The sequence below is a fragment of the Sceloporus undulatus genome, chromosome 6, assembly GCF_019175285.1.
Source record: "Sceloporus undulatus isolate JIND9_A2432 ecotype Alabama chromosome 6, SceUnd_v1.1, whole genome shotgun sequence".
NCBI lineage: Eukaryota > Metazoa > Chordata > Lepidosauria > Squamata > Phrynosomatidae > Sceloporus > Sceloporus undulatus.
The window spans coordinates 24,007,435-24,024,267 of record NC_056527.1 but is presented as its reverse complement, the minus strand read 5'-3'; the positions used below and the strand labels follow the sequence as shown (position 1 = coordinate 24,024,267).

Sequence of the window (16,833 nt, the reverse complement as noted above, 5' to 3'; positions counted from 1 at the left end):
ACGTCAGAGGTTGGGACCAGACAGCAGCCTTGCAAACATCCTCCAAAGGGATCCCCGACAGGAATGCCGAGGATGCTGACATTGCCCTTGTAGAATGGGACTGAACCCTGCCAGGGAGAGGTTTGCCCAACAGTTCATAGCAGAGGTGGATGGTACCGGCCACCCATTTGGAGAACCTCTGCGCAAATACAGGCAACCCTTTCTTCGGCTCCGAGTAGCATTGGAAAAGTCTTTCGGAGCGACTAGAGGCAGCAGTTCTGTCCAAATAGAAAGCCAGAGCTCTCCTGACATCGAGAGAGTGCAGGCTGCGCTACGCATCCGAAGTCGGGTTGGATGCGAGGGTAGGCAACACAATGTCCTGACACATATGGAAGGCAGACACCACCTTAGGCAAGAAAGTAATGTCTGTCCGGAGGACCACCTTGTCCTTGTGAAACCTCAGGAAGGGTTGGTCCCTCCGCAATGCGACCGGTCCGTAGTCATCTTGGACACCACCCTGATGATGAGAGGGAACGGAGGGAAGGCGTAGAGGAGCTCTCCTGTCCAGAGGAAGACAAACGCGTCTCCGAGGGATCCGTCCATTCGCTTCCTGGAGCAGAACTGGGGACAGTGGCTGTTCCACCTGGTCACGAAAAGGTCGATCCGGGGAGTTCCCCACCGGTCGAAGAGGTTGCTGACCGTCTCGGGATGGAGCCTCCACTCGTGGCACACCGACGGAGATCTGCTGTGGCGATCTGCCATCCTGGAAGATGAATCGCCTGAAGGAGGACACGTCTCTGGATGCACCAGTCCCAGATGCGGAGAGTAAGGTTGAGCAGGGTCCTGGATCTGGTGCCTCCTTGCTTGTTGATGTAGTACATCACGGTGGTGTTGTCCGTCCTTAGGAGGACCACCTTGCCTGCGACAGCGAACTCGAAAGCCCTCAGTGCCTTTTCCACTGCCAGCATCTCGAGAGCGTTGATGTGGAGGAGCTTGTCCTGGGTGGACCACCTGTCCTTGACGACCAGGTCAAGCAGGTGGGCGCTCCATCCCTCCAGTGATGCATCGGTTGTGAGAGTCAGTTGCGACTGGGGCTGATGGAAAGGCATCCCGGTGCACACGTTGCGGCAGTCCAACCACCATCTCAGGGAAGCAGCTACCGGTCTCGGTACCGTGAGCCACTTGGACGGAGGGTCCTCCATCGGGGAGAAGACCGCGAGGAACCAGGACTGCAGAGGTCGAAGGCAAAGTCTTGACCAAGGCGTGACAAACGTCGTTGATGCCATGTGGCCCAGGGCGACTTGAACTTCTCTGGCCCTCACCCTTCTGTGGGAGATGCAAGGCCTGAGCGACGCCGTCAAGGCCTGGAAACGGTCTGGAGGGAGAAAGGCGGCGCATCTTTCGGAGTCGAGGATGGCCCCAATGAACTTGACCTGTCTCGTTGGTGTGAAGTGGGACTTTTCCCGGTTGATGACCAGACCGAGGTAGTCCAAGAGGTGCAAGGCGAACGAGACTGCCTCCTGCAGTTCTCACTGGGATTCGGCGGCAAACAGCCAGTCGTCCAGGTATGGGAAGACCATGAAGCCCTTTTGATGAAGGTATGCCACCACCGGTGCCATGCATTTTGTGAAGACTCTCGGTGTGGTGGCCAAACCGAAGGGGAGCACGTTGTAGTGGTATGAGGTGGAGCCGACGGCGAAGGCGAGGAAGCTCCGGTGGGACTCCCGGATCCTGATGTGGAAGTAGGCGTCCTTCAGGTCGACAGTTACGAACCACAGGCCCTGATGAAGCAGAGGCAGAATGGAAGCCAAGGTTACCATTCGGAAGCGACGGTACTCAAGGAACAAATTCAATTGTCTTAAGTCCAGGATGGGCCTGATGCCCCCATCGGTCTTCGGTACCGTGAAGTACCTGGAGAAAAAGGCCCTAAGGCATTGCTCGGGCGGCAAAGGGGAGATTGCCCCCTTTTCAAGCAAGGTGCGCACTTCGTCGAGAAGGGTGTCCGAGGGGAGAGTGGACATGAAGGCTCCTGTTGGAGGTAGCTCTTGGAACTCGAGGGCATATCCCCTACAGACGATGTTGAGAACCCACGAGTCCGATGTTATTGAGGCCCAGGTGTTAACAAAGGGCCTCAAAATGTCCAAAAAGAAGAGGGGCGAAGGAGAGACGAAGCGCGCTGCGTCCCTTCAGGTTCTCTTCTTCCCCTGGTCGGTGTCCTGCCGGCGGGACTTACGGTACCGAGGCGGGAAGTTGCGACGGCCAGAGGAGGAGGAAGACTGCGAGGGGTAGCGACGTCTCTGGGAGCCCTGTTGCTGAGACTGTCGATCCTGGGAGAAGGTCCCCTGTGACTGACCTTGTGGCTGCCACGGGTGCTGCCGCTTCCGGAATGGCGAGACGGATGCGGAGGACATCCCATGCTTCTTCGCCGCCGCCTTCATCCTGAACTTCCTGTTCAGGCGGTCGTCGGTTTCGGCATGGAAAAGTCCGGTCCCGTCAAGCAGCATGTCTTCGATGGCCGCCTTGACGCTAAGGTTGAGGTCCGAGGCCCTCAACCAGGCGTATCGTCGGAGTGCCATCGATGCCAACATGGCCCTCCCCGCACAGTCAGCCATGTTCCTGGAGGCGGTGATGAGCCAACTCCCGATGGAGTGGGCCTCGTCCCTGACCTCGACCAGCTGTCTCTGGATCTCATCCGGGATGTCCGGTATGAGGGGGGAGATCCGCTCCATAAGAGTCTGTATGTAGGCCCCAATGCAGGCGTTATAGTTGATGGCCTTCACCACAAGGGCCGCTGCCGAGTAGGCCTTCTTGGCCAGGCCATCCACTTTCTTAGCCTCCCGGTCGACGGGGGAGGTCGCTTGCTTCGGGACGAAGCTGTGCTGGGCTCCTTCCACAATTGCCGAGTTCGGCTTGGGTTGGTCGGCCAATCAGGTGCAGCTTGCCGGAACGACCCTGTAGAGGGACTCAACCTTGCGGGATGAGCCAGACAGGGAGGTCGGGGAGTCCCAGGACCTCCGGACTATGGTCTCCAAGGACGGAAGCAGGGGAATGCAAGGTGATGTGGGCACCCGTCCGTGCACTCGACGCTCCACCGGGTCGCGGGCATCGTCCTCCGGGAAGGAGAGCTCGATGTCGAGAGCCCTGGCCATATTCACGATGTGCTCACTGAAAGAGCACACGTCATCCGATGGGGAAGAAGGTTTCGGGTGGTGCATCCTCTGCGGGGAAGCAGACGCCGAGAGGTCGTCATCGTCCGAGGGGACGTCGGATGGAGGCAGGGGCTCGTCCTCAGAGTCCGTGTCAGAGGTGAGAGGAATGTCCGGAACCCTGACCTGGGATCTCGGCCGAACCGGGATGGGGCCTGTCGAGGAGTGAGAGCGCCGGCGGGGTGACGATGGAGGCTTCTCCATAACCGAAACACTCGGGATCGCCTGGGCAGACGTGCCCTCCAGCGGGTCAGCAGGGCAAGGGTTGAGCCTGGTGAACTCCTTGAAGGCCACATCCCTCGGGACGGACATAAAGTACCGGCCCGTCTCGGAGTCAAAGAACAGGTCCGGGGCTTCGTGTCTACAGACCTCGTCTCCATCTTCCTCATCCTCGGAGTGGGGGAACAGCGGTGGCAGTTCCCCAGGAAGGGAGGAGGGGGTGGCGCCTTCCACCTCGTGGACGAAGTCCATGGTGGGTTGAGCTGGCGTGTCTGGTACCGGAACCAGTTGTACCTCAGGAGCGGGCCCCGGACCGGGAAGAACAGCAGGAGCGCAGGCCTTCTTCGAAGGGGAGCGCTTCTTGTCTTTTGCCTTGGAGGGCAAGTTCGTCCCGGTGTGTTCCTTTGACCGTTTGGACTTTTTGGGTGCGGGGTCCCGATCAGCCTCCTTGTGGTGTCTCTTCTTTCCCGATCTCGGGGTCTCTTCCGGCGGGAAGAAGGGGTTCTCCGGTAGGTCCAAGAGGACAGCGGCGGCTCCCGATGAGGAGGGCTTTGGAGACCTAGCCCTGTCAGGGGGCAAGGCACTCGTCGCTCCCAAAGGCGAAGCCAGCTCCCTCGGCTTGGAGGCGTGTCGAGATGCCTTGGAGGATGAAGGCGAAGCGAGCTGGACCTCCGCCTCAGTCCGTTCCCTCGCGTGCGAGCCGTCCGGTTTCCTTCCGGATTTTGGTTTTGGCTCGAGACCCTCAGTCCCCGATGACTTATGGGGGCGCTTGGAGGGTTCGTTGGTGGCGCTGGGCAGTTTCGAGCCACGGGCCACATCGGAGGTGGTGGGAGCCACTGTCCCGGCTGGGACAGACACCACGCTGGACACGCTGGCCCTGACAGATGTCACACTGGACACGCTGGCCCTGGAGGATGAAGCGGGCGGCGCGGAAGGTGGGACAGATGACGAGCAGGGACCTCCCTCCTGTACCTTGCCCAGGGCGATGGCCGAAGTGAGCCAGGACTCATGGTTTTTCCGGGCTTGCGCCGAGAGGGACTTGCAAAGCAGGCAAGCCTTGGCATCATGGTCCTTGCAGAGACACAACAGGCAGGAGGAGTGCGGGTCCTGGACGGGCACCTTGCCCCCGCAAACGTCGCACTTCTTGAAAGGTGCAGGCATTTCTGAAGTCGTCAAAGCCAGAGGAGAATTCAAAGCGAGGTCAACAGTCCGAAAGTCCGAAGTTACCAGGGGCGGGAGACAAAGAGTGGTCAAAAACGGTCCGAGGTCAAGATGAGAAGTGATTCCAAAGAGCTAGTGAAGCGAGCGAAGTTCCTTCAAGCAGTTAGCGTGGCGGAAAAAAGGAACTGGGGAAAAGAGCGGGAAGGCAGAGGCCTTATAATGGGTAGGCGGAGTTACCGCCAAAAAGTTTCTATTTGTTGCAAAGTAAACTTTGCCCAGTGATTCCAGTAGGTTTCGAGCAGCACTGCGCAGGCGCAGTGAAACCCATTTGTATGATTCGCAGAGACCACGAAGAAGAACTATCAATTTCTCTTCCTATTATAGGCACCTTAACACATTTACTTGGAAATCCTATTAATTTCAAGAAATGTATTTCCAAATAACTGTTCTTATTGTCCATTATTGTCCTAAGGACTGGACTGTAGCTCTGGTGCAGCTTCCAGACTCTTAGGACTCATGCATCATTGAAACACCATACCTCCAAAGTGACCTGAAGCAGCTTTATTTTGGCCTGTCTGTATAAGGCCTTTGTTTTTCTTGCCCAGAGCTTCCAACAGTCATTCCAATAGAACCATTTTACACTGGGATCTTGGTATCTACTGAGATTTGGTTCAAGGTGCCCGTGGATACCAAAGTCTGTGGATATTCAAGTCTCATTAAATACAATGGATATTAAAATTGCAAAATCATGGTTTGCTTTTTGGAATTTATATATTTTTTAAAAAGTATTTTCAAACCATGATGCTTGAATCTGTGGATAAACAATCCTTGGATATGAAGGGTCGACTGTATCACACTTTACACAGCAGATATTATCATGTGGTATACAATAGGTTGTGGGGAACACCTGACTGCTGCCCCATCTGGCAAGCTAGTATAGAAGAGCTAAAGCCTCTCACTATCAAAACCTATCAGGAAATGTTGAACACAAATACGTGCCTCTGAGGAAGTAGACCATGGCCTGAAACAGATGGGTCAAAAGGATTGCACTGGGACTGCGACAACTACACTGGACCACTTTTGAAGTGGGCCACTGCCACAGTCCCAAACCTAGCCGCTGGCAGGAGCGTATTTAGTCCACTCCTTTTTGTGCCGGCTTTTCTAGGTTGGGATGGGCTCAGCACAGCCACCGGTCACTTTTGGGTCATGTGTCATCTAAACACCACACCCCCAATGCGGCCCGAAGCCAGTGCTTTTTTCCCTATCTGTTTTGGGCCAAAGTTTACAAAAAGTTATGTTATAACGTCTTTTGCTCAATTAGGGCCTAGACACAGGGAGAGAAAAGGGCGGAGAGACGCCACCCCTTTCTCCCCCGGATGGAGACTGCGCCAACCAAATGGCACAGCCTAGTGGGTTCCTTTTAGGGTGCCTAGTGTGCGCTGATGACATCCACACAGTGCCCTGCTGTTGGGGCACCATGCCGCACAGGCATCACAATTGCGCGCACCTGTATTTTGGGGTGTGCACAACAATGGCGTCTGCACAGCAATTGTAGGGCTGCGTGCAGATGCCCAGCCCTACAAAATCCTAAAAACAGCCCCAGACTGGCGCAAAGCACTAGTCTGTACTGAGCCTTAGTCTCAAAGGTGCTCAAAGGTGCTACACAGCTATCTGAATTCTGTTGTCCACAAGGTATGTCTCATAGAAGAAACTTTCCAGATGTCTGTCTGGCTTCATCTACCTAGTCTAGCTGTTGCCTCACAGGAAATAATATAAAAATATAATATTATTATTTCATCAATATTTCAGCTTTTTTATTCAAAGCAGAGGGGATAGGACCTCTAGGCAAAAGTCCAAATAACAAATCATTTCAACACATAGGGCTCAGCATATAGTAAATCTGCTAAGTGGAACAACTTAAAATATATTTTGGTTGCTCTATCTGAGACTTATTTTTCTCTTTTTATTGACTTCCACTGTCAGATTATTAGAAGAGCCAGGTAATTAGATTAACAAGGCCTTTGCATGGACAGGTTCATAACATATCCCTTGAAGTGGCTGCTATTCTAACCATGAGTGGATTTTCCAACTGCAGAGAACAGGTGCACATGGCAGCTGCTTAGTCCTTCAGCTATGGAATAAGCCTGAGTCAACATGTACGTCATTCAAGTTAAACTTAGCTCATTCATAGAGGGAACTCTTACTACAAAACTATGTGAAGGCAAGTTCGGAACAAGTGTTAATATAGTCTTTAAATAGCCCTCTGCGTTAACATCTCCCATATTGCATTTCTGCAACATATAACTGTTCCCTGTAGTGTTAAACACGTCACATCTGAAAACTCTTCAAATAGCAATGTGAGAAAGTTTATCATCCATATTTTAAGAACAAGGAAGATGGGTGGTGGTGGTTCAGAATATGGCTCAGAAATATAATTGTTTTAATTCATAATAGCCAAATTCCACAAAACCGTGAAACCTTTCTCGGACCAAATGAAATGCACAAAATATATATTGCAAAACTTTCAGGGCTTCATTGGCTTCTTCATAAGTCAGAGATGTTAAAAATCATACAGGAGGGGGAAAATGTGACAATGTTAGTCGCAAGGCTGCATTTTGTCAAGATGTGGCTGTTCTCAGTCCAGGTTGTATTGGTGGGAAATTTATGCAGGCAGCCCATTTCTCCTGGCCATGTGGGTATTCCAGGAAATAAATTTTGTTTTAAGTTCCGTTAGCAAGACAAAAAGAGATTCTCCTCTTGAGATCCAAGATCAAGCCCTCCCTTCAGCCACCATCTTGAGGGAGAGATAGGGTTGCCATAAGTCAGGACCTCCAAACCAGGACAAATGTAGGACAACATTTTCAAATGTTGGACACAGTTTTAATAAATGGAGGACACGCGAAAAAAATTGATTTTTTAAAAAAAATGTTAATATAAATGCATGTTTCTTAGGCATGATCAAAATGGAGGACATTTTGAAATTTGACAGAAGAGGACATGTCCTGGAAAAGGAGGAGGATGTCTGGTCACCTTCTCTCTGGTCCAAAATACACTGCAGAAATAAAACATAGCTGGACTGAAATGCCCAGAGTTCCTCACCAAAGCTGCATCCACACTGAGGAAAGAATCCAGTTCGAGAGTGACTTAACTGTCCTGGGTTAGTGCTGGGGAATGCTGGGAATTGTAGTACACTGTGGCCCCAGAGCTCTCTCTGACAGGGAGTCACATAACTCTCCAAACGTAGTTGAACTGCAGTGCCCAGAATGCCTCACCAGGTGCATCCACACTGAGGAAATGGTCCAGTTTGAGACTGCTCAGTGCTGGGGAATCCTGGGAATTGTAGTCTATTGTGGCCTCAGAGCCATCTCTGACAGAGAAGTCTCAATGTCTCCCAAACACTAGCATTCCCAGGATTCCCTACCATTGAGTTAAAGCAGTCTCAAAGTGGGTTATTACTCCTGTGAGAGAGATAGAAAGCCTAGGGACTGGATTCATTCATTAACTCACAAAAGGAGGATATCTGTGTCCAAAACACACTGCTTTGACTTCCAGGGCTCAGTGCTATGGAATCCTGGGAATTGTAGTTTATTGTGGCACCAGAGCTCTCTGACAGATGCCTCAAAGACAAATGCCTCACAGATACCAGAATTCCAGAGCATTGAGCCCTGGCAGTCAAAGTTAGAAAAAAATACACAGGGGCAAAATAAATATTGAAAATGGCCACACACCTCCTCCTCCTCCAATTCCTCATCATCCTCGCCTCGGTGCCAAAGGAAATGGCCCTCTCCCCTCTGCTGCCTTGCTGGGACCAAAGGAGGCGCTCCTCTTTCTGAATCTGGCAACCTCCTGTTGCCAACAAGCCTCGAAGATAATTCCCCAAACGTTTGGCCAAAACTCACCAAATTCCCCCCATTTCTCACCAAATATTCAGTCAAAATCCCTGAAAAGTCCCTGTAATGTTAATATGGCAATAAAACGTAGCCCTAATTGAATAAAAATAATTGGAACTTATTTCAACTCTCAAAATTACCATTCAAACCAACCACCAAAATCACACCAAAAGCTCTGAAAAGTACCCATTTTGGTGTGAAAGTCACCAGATTGGCAAAAGGCCGGGAGTCAAGGAGGAAACCGTGCAGGGACGCCCCCTAGTGGTGAAAAACCGGGAATGTCCCACCGGCAGGAGGGTTATGGCAACCCTAGGGAGAGAGTGGCAGGCTAGCTCCACCAGGCCAGGCCTGCCTGGAAGAAGACAAGCTCTCCCTTCATCTACCATCTTGAGGGAGAGAGCGGCAGGCTAGCTCCAACAGGCCTGCCTGGAAGAAAATTAACTATCCATTAAGAAGCCAAGCCCTCCCTCCGGTCCAGGCCTTGGAGGTAGAGAAGAACTGCTGGACCTCATCCCCTTCCCCACCACCACTCCCTTCTCTTTTTGTGTCGTGTCTTTTTAGATTGTAAGCCCGAGGGCAGGGAACCATCTAATTAAAAAGATTGTATGTACAGTGCTGTGTAAATTTACAGCGCTTTATAAATAAAGGTTAATAATAATAATAATAATAATCCAAGCTGCCTCAGTGTTCAAGAGGAGCCTTCTAAAGAGGGAACAATACTGTACTTTCAACAGCATTTTCAAGACCTAACCTTTGTTACTACAATGTCTTTTGCTCAGTTATTCTCAAAGGTGCTACACAGCTATCTGAATGGAAAGTGGTGCCTTAGTGGTTAAGACATCAATTCTGATGATCGGAAGATCGGAAGATTGGCAGTTCAAGGCCCAAAGCTGCATGATGGGAGTGAGCTCCTGTCACTAGTCCCAGCTTCTGCCAACTAGCAGTTTGAAAGCATGCAATAATAATAATAATAATGATGTTTATTTATACCCCACCTTCCTCCCAGTACAGGGACTCAAGGAGGCTTATGCAAGTAGATAGATACAACTTCTACTGTTTTATTTTATTTTAAATGACATAACATCTATTGTTTGTGGTTTATAACTGTGGTGATTATTATTTTGAAGCTTTCTTGCACATGTGGCAGCAGGGATGAATCAGAATATACTTTAATTAGGAAATAAACAAAATGAAGGAGAATTGTGTACACAACCTTGGGCCTTGAAGGAGAAAGGCTGTAATTAAAATGTAATTACCACAAAGAGGGGGGAAAAGTGTGTGTACAGTGAAGCTGCAGCCTGTCCAGAAGACTTAAGAAAGTTATTTTTGGTGAATGCAACTCCCAGAAACTTTAGCCAGTGTGGCCAATGGCTATGCTAGCTGGAGGATTCAGGAAGCTGTAGTCCAAAAAAATCAATGTTTACATATTCTGGTCCAGAGAAGCCACTAACTATTCCATATGCTCATACCACATTTTTCTCCCTTTGATTTCATTGAATTCACTTTGTTTTGTTAGTCTATTCCATCAAAGAAGACTTGGAACATTACCTGTAATCATCTTCTAGTTCATCTAAGCAGCAAGGCATTGACAGGAGTTCCAGGATGTTTGGGGCAATGCTCAGCTTCCGTGTGGACTGGAGGGCTCGAGCCCGTTCAGTTGTGCCCATGTCATCTTGTTCTTGGGTAATGTGGGTCAGGCCAGGCACCAATGCTGCTTTTGCCATCCTCTCCCACCTCTTCTAGAGTCCTGGGAAGAATGTTAACAAGGAACCCGTTGTGGGCTACCATGGAAACAAGACAGAAATTCTGTACTTAGCAATGAACTTCTGTTCTCACATGAAGAGGTCATCTATATGAAGATGGTCAACCTCTATGGGCTTGGAAAGACTCTCTGTATCTCTTCCCAAGGGAGACAAGACCTCCCCACTAAACTCCTCAGATTCTTCCATTGGAGAGACAGGAATTAAGGACCACTGAACTATAGCCTTGGGAAATTTGGGGAGGGTCTTCTAGCAGTGGCTTGAATCCATCAAAGGTCAGCACTCCCAGAATTGCCTACACTTGTTTTAAAGCTTCCCACTTTGAGAAGGGGAAAACGGGAAGATCTTGGGATAGGCTGTTTTGGCCAAGAACAAGAAAAAGATTCACAGACTTTATTGGAGCAAGGTAAAACTCTCCAGGCCTGTACTGTTCGAATTGCTTTGATACTTTGTCCCTGGGCAATATACTGGCAACAATTCCAGATTGGATGGGGAACTGGCAAAGGACACAGTTGGTACAGCCAGGAGTCCCTCATCCCTTCTCTAGATGGTGAAATTGCAGAGCTCCTCGCCCCCATGGTACCATGACCAAGTTCAACTTTGGTTGCACACCATCTCTCCAGCCACAGGTTCCATCTCACAATCATATTGGACGTGAGGACCCTGGGTAGTGAACTGGGTGGCATGCACAGCGGAAAAGAAAGAAGCCGCAGCAGAGTTTTTATATAGGGCTTCCTTGTTCAAGTCTCTAAATTAGGGGTGAAAAAATATTCAATGCTATTAGTTTTGTGGCCAAAAATGGGTTTCTGACACTCATGAAACCCAGCTAGAAATAAAAATGCAGAGACGAGAATTCTGCAGTTTTCACTTGGGATTCACAGATCCTGAAATGTTTGAGAAAAATATTCTACACAAAACCAGTTTTTGTGCAACAATCATGGGCTTTGTGCAAAAAGAAAAAACAGTTTTCAGAAATATACGTTTTGTGGAAAACTCATAGTTTTTGTACAAATAGCAATTTTTTGCACAACCCTCTCATGTGTGTTTCTGGAACATGAGGTTTTTGCATGGGAAACAGGAGGGATTATTATTATTATTATTATTATCATTATGCTTTATTGATATAGCACTGTAGATTTGCACAGTGCTGTACATACAAACAATAAAATAGATACAAGTAAACCTGCCCATGGTGTACAATCTAAGAAATAATAGCATAATACATATAAATAATACATAACAATACAGGAAAGGGTCAATAAAACAAGAGTCAAATAGCAAATACTAGTCACACAATGCCTGGGAACGCTTCTCTGAACAAGATGGTCTTCAGCTCAGTTTTGAAACTAGATAAAGAAGTGATGATCCGTGCTCATGGGGGAAGGAGGTTCCAGGAGTGAGGGGCAGCAAGTGAAAAGGGACGAATCCGGGATGGGGCAGTGAAAATCCTAGGCTGGGACAGCTGACCCTGACTACCAGAATGGAAGGCCCGAGCGGGAAGGTGAGGAGAAAAAAGGTCTGATAAATAAGGAAGGGCCAGCCCATGGAGGGTTTTAAAAGTCAGCAACTGGAGCTTATACTCAATACGGAAGGGGAAGGGGAGCCAGTGAAGGGATGATAATAAAGGAGAGATATGGTGGGAGCGGTGGGCGGATATAATAATGTGTGCAGCTGAATGCTGAACAGAAATTAAAGGATGGAGGTGAGAGAGAGGAAGGCCTGCCAGAAGGAAGTTACAATAGACTAGTCGTGAGACAACCAGAGAGTGGACCAGAGTCTTGGCAGTGGAGGCTGAAAGAAATGGATGGATTTTAGCAATACTGTAGAGAAAGAATCTACAGACCTTGGCTGTGGCCTGGATCTGGGGGATACATGACAGAGAAGAATAAAAAATGAAACCAAGACTGCGGGCTTCCTGGACCGGTCAAATAGAGATGTCGTCAACAGAAACAGAAAAGGAGTATTGGAGGGAGGGCTTAGGTGGAAAGACAAGAAGCTCTGTCTCGGGCATATTGAGCTTCAAACGCTGAAAGCGCATCCACTGAGAGACAAACTTGCTGTTCAAGACCCAGAGGAAGGTCAGGGGTGGAAATATACAGCTGAGTGTCCAGATGACAGGAAAAACCAAAAGAGCTGTTAAGTTTTCCTAGGGACAATGTGTAGAGAGAAAACAAAAGGGGACCCACAACAGAGACCTGGGGAACTCCAACAGATAAGGGAACAAAGGACGAGGTCTGACCATCTGTGACCACTGCAAAAGATCTATCTGATAAATAAGATCTAAACCAGTCAAGAACAGAGTCCGAGAACCTGAGGTCATAAAGTATGTCAACTAGATGACTGTGATCAACGTTGTCAATGGCCGCAGACAAATGAAGAAGAATGAGAACAGAGTAAAGGCCATTAGCCTTGGCCCGTAAAAGGTCATCTGAGATCTTAGTGAGAGCCGTCTCTGTAGAATGTTGTGGGTGGAAACTGGACTGAAAGGGGTTGAGAATGGAGTTGGCTTCAAGAAACTAAGGACAGTGAGAATAAACGACCCGTTCCAAAACCTTAGAAAGAAAAGGAAGAAGAGAAATCGGATTATAGCTAGACAAAGAAGAGGGATCAAGAGAAGGTTTTTCAGAATAAGAGAAACTAAAGCATGTTTAAAGACCGAAGGGAAAGAACCTGGAGAGAGAGAGATTAAAGATATAGAGAAGCGAGGGCAGAAAAGAGGGAGCTATAGAAATTAGAAGACAAGTAAGAATAGGATCAAGAGAACAAGTTGCAGGTTTGGAAGAGTTCAGCAGTATAGAGAGTTCATCCAAAGAAACAGGAAGAAACACAGAAATTTTTTTTAGGCGAGAGTGATAGAAGATTAGGATTAAAAGAAGAATCAGGAGGGACTATATCAGAGCGAATAGTAGTAATCTTTGAGATGAAATAGTGAAATCGTTAGGAGAGAATGACAAAGAGATAGGTTTGCTCAAGAACACAATTCTTGCACAAAAATATCTGTGTATTTCTGCACAAAAAAACCACCTACAAATACTGTACTGTATAGGGTAAAAGTGGCTTGGAAAGTTGCTTGCTCCAATAACAGAAATAATACTACAGAAATTATTCTTCCTTGCATGTAAGGACAAAACAGATGAATATTTACATGTCTACTACTCTAGATTAATTTTCACTCATGCAAGACAATAAGGGAAATATAAACAAAGCTCTGAGTTCATATATTTATGAAGCTTGCAGGATAGCATTGTAAGCCCTTCTATCCATCTAGGATTGATTTGGATCTTCCTTCATGTAGGTCACTTCTCTCATTTTGAAGGGAGAAGTACTTTTGAGATGAAGGCTGCATTCATTCTACCCTGGAAATCACTATCACCCCATCATTTTTTTGACTACAGGCTTCAGAAAAGTCCAAATACCTCAAATAAACAAAGACAAACAAACAAACAAAACATTGAATGCTCAACTACAAGAATCCTTGAGATGGAGTCATGCAGTTAAAGCAGTAAGTATAAAGCTCATTCAACTGTGGAGTGAGTATATACTTTAAGTCACCCAAGCAGGCCAGACAGAACTGGATCTTCTGCAGTCTTGGGAGAACTGAAGTTGTACTCATAACCTTGGGAGATCATAAGTTATTTGGAGGAGCGAGATGTAATTATATCCTATGGTGATGCAAATCCTTTTCTTCTTCCATACTGCCACCTGCACATGCATGTGTTCTTCTAGAAAAAAGGGGTTTATTACAGTTTACTCACTTCAATGCAAATTAAGAGGGAGAGGATTCAACAGTTTAAAGATTGTATGGGATACTTTTATAATCATTAATGCGGGAATAAGACAGCAGAGCATAAGTACCGTAGCTAACCCTATATATATATATATATATATATATATATATATATATATATATATAGCTATCAATTATGGTGATCAAGTCACAAGGCAATATTATGCTAACTATTACTATTAATGATTGAAATGAAACCTATGATGTGTATTTAAGACTAGAAATTAATAAAGTGTCCAGCAGCTATCAAGCTTCATTTTCATGCTTGATAGTATATGTGTTTGTAAATGCATGCTTGTTACATGGATATGCTCACAGTAATCCAAACATGTTTGTCTTTTTAGATTGTAAGCCTGAGGGCAGGGAATCGTCTAATTAAAAAGATTGTATGTACAGCGCTGTGTACATTTACAGCGCTTTATAAATAAAGGTTAATAATAATAATAATAATAATAATAATAATAATAATAGTTCTTTTAATGGTGTACATCACTCAGCACTGCTAAATGCTTTAAGACTAAAGCAGCCCTACTTCAAAACTATCTGCTGACTAGAAGAGGAGTGACCTAGAATCCTGGTGTAGTGTAATCAAACTATTACTCATTGTAAGTATTTTTGAGCTCCTATAGAACGTGTCTCTGCTAGAACCCTCATTGTGCTGTTCCAACATGTACATAACAGATTAAGTAAATTATATATTAAAAATAATACTTGTAACTAAGATAAATTTACCAACCAATCATGCAAATGTTTACTTGAAAGACTCTCCCAATGTATTACAGGTAATTAAGTATCAGACTGCATTTTAAAGTTGTTGTGGCAAAGTAGTATGGCTGTACTGTATCTCCAACTCTGCCAGATAGGACAGGTTGCAAAAAACTCTTTATCTTCATTAGTGCTAAGCTGTCACCATCCATGTATTAATAGCTTGTATTTAAAAGTGATATTGAACAACTCATAACCTGACTACTGTATAGGGGAATTGTGACTTTAAAAAAAGAAAAAAGAAAGAAAACAACTGACTGCTCTTTCAGAGCTTCCTTAAAACTTCTTAAAATTAGGTCAGCGTGTATGCCAAACACTCCAGAACAGGAATACTGCCAACTTCTTGGATAGGCAAAGAACTAAATAAACTTCAAAATGTTTATTACAGAAACAAGTAGAGTTAAGTTCAAAAATTGTTAGTCTTTAGAAAAAGAAACCAACACAAAACTCTACTAATGCAACTAATTAGGGTCAATAGAATAATTCACAATATCAGTTTCTAGGTTTACACCCTTTTGGTGCCACTGTATACTGTACTTGAATTAGTTTTGCCTCTTTGCAACCCATAAAAAGACAAAGAAAAATCTCAAAAGACCAGAAGAAATTCCATGGGGGCTGGGAATCACCCAGAAATAAAAATTGAAACTGACCAATTAAGAATGTGGCACACTCCAGATAAAGAAGGAGTGAGGAGAGGAAAGAGTCAGCTTAGATCACAAAGCATGGAACCATTTTTCACTTCATCTCCCAGAATCTCCGGGTTCTGAGAGTCCAAAGAATAAGTTTTCAAAGCTTTGCCTAGACTATGTATACAGTTGGCCCTTTGTATCCACAGAGTTTGCATCCAGATTCAATTATCCACAGCTTGCAATAATCCCCCACATCCAAAACCCAAACCTTGATTTTGCCATTTTATAGAAGTGACACCATTTTACTACACCTAGGTTAGCCATAAGTGAGGACCTCCAAACCGGGACAAATGTAGGACAAATGTAGGGCAACATTTTCAAATGTAGGACACATTTTTATAAAAATGGAGCACGTGCAAAAATTGAGGTTTTTTTTAAAAAAATGTTAATATAAATGCATGTTTTTAGGCATGATCAAAATGGAGGACATTTTGGCATTATTCCTAGACAGATGGCAGAAATGTATTTGCCCTCGCGTTCAATTGTACTTCTCAGAAGTGTGTACTTGGGCAAGGGACTGTGGTTTTTCTTCACTGCGCATGAGTTTGTAAAAATCACAGCAAGTTACACTGGCCGTGCCTCAGAGGCTTGTTGATATCAATATCACCATCATCATCATCATCATCATCACCACCACTATAATTGTCCAGGAAATGCAGACTTGTTAGCATTCAAAGCACCATAAATACACAAAAAATTCACTTGCATATATTTAATAATAAAAAATAATGAAAAAATAAATAAAAAACAAGGCAGGGGTGTATATATTTGATAATAAAAATTAATGTAAAAAAAATAAAAACAAGCAATAATAAAAATTAATAAAATAAAACAAAAACAAGCAATAATAAAATTAATAAAATAAAAAATAAAAAGCAATAATAAAAATTAAAAAATTAAATAAGTATTTTATATTTTTAAATATCATTTTAAAACCCCAAAATACCAAGGCAGACCTAATGGCCACTGACAGCTCTCCTCCTCCTCTTCCTCCTCTGGCCCAATTCTGCCCTGGCCTTCAGGCACCCTTCCTCCGTCTCCTTCCTCCTCCTCCTCCTCTCGCCCCTCCTCCTCCTTTTGATGGCAGGCGCGCATGCGCGGGGGGGGGGGGACCCAGGGCGGGGGGGGGGGGGGGGGGGAAAGGGGGGCGGGCGCGCGCGGGGGGAGGAAAGTGAGGCAGGCGCACGCGCGGGGGGGAGGGAAGTAGGGAAGGCGTGCGCGCTGCCCCTGGCCCCTACTGAGGCCTGGGCGGTGCGCAAGCCCTCCCAGTGGGGGCGTGGGGGCGGCGGCGCTTCTGCCGCCCGCCAAGGAAGAGGAGGAAGGCAGAGCTGGAGGAGGAGGTGGGTTGGTGCCACAGCAGCCGCATTAGCGGCAGCG

At 46.6% G+C, this 16,833-nt stretch overlaps 1 protein-coding gene across 4 annotated transcripts in view; it reads right to left on the bottom strand.

The window, feature by feature from the left end:
- Nucleotides 1–2,224: 2,224 nt before the first annotated feature.
- The window catches only part of LOC121933355 (vegetative cell wall protein gp1-like), a 30,287-nt gene continuing 15,678 nt past the window's right edge, over nucleotides 2,225–16,833 (bottom strand). For 2 of the 4 annotated variants that reach the window (XM_042472955.1, XM_042472952.1), the window contains exons 4-5: nucleotides 10,004–10,236; nucleotides 2,225–4,750 (exon numbers count right to left, since the gene is read on the bottom strand). In XM_042472955.1, coding sequence (XP_042328889.1) covers nucleotides 2,907–4,565 — 1,659 coding nt within the window. In that variant the 5' untranslated portion in view covers nucleotides 4,566–4,750; nucleotides 10,004–10,236 and the 3' untranslated portion in view covers nucleotides 2,225–2,906. Of the gene's footprint in view, nucleotides 4,751–10,003; nucleotides 10,262–16,833 lie in introns of all 4 variants that reach the window. The other 2 variants (XM_042472954.1, XM_042472953.1) reach the window with 2 other exon arrangements.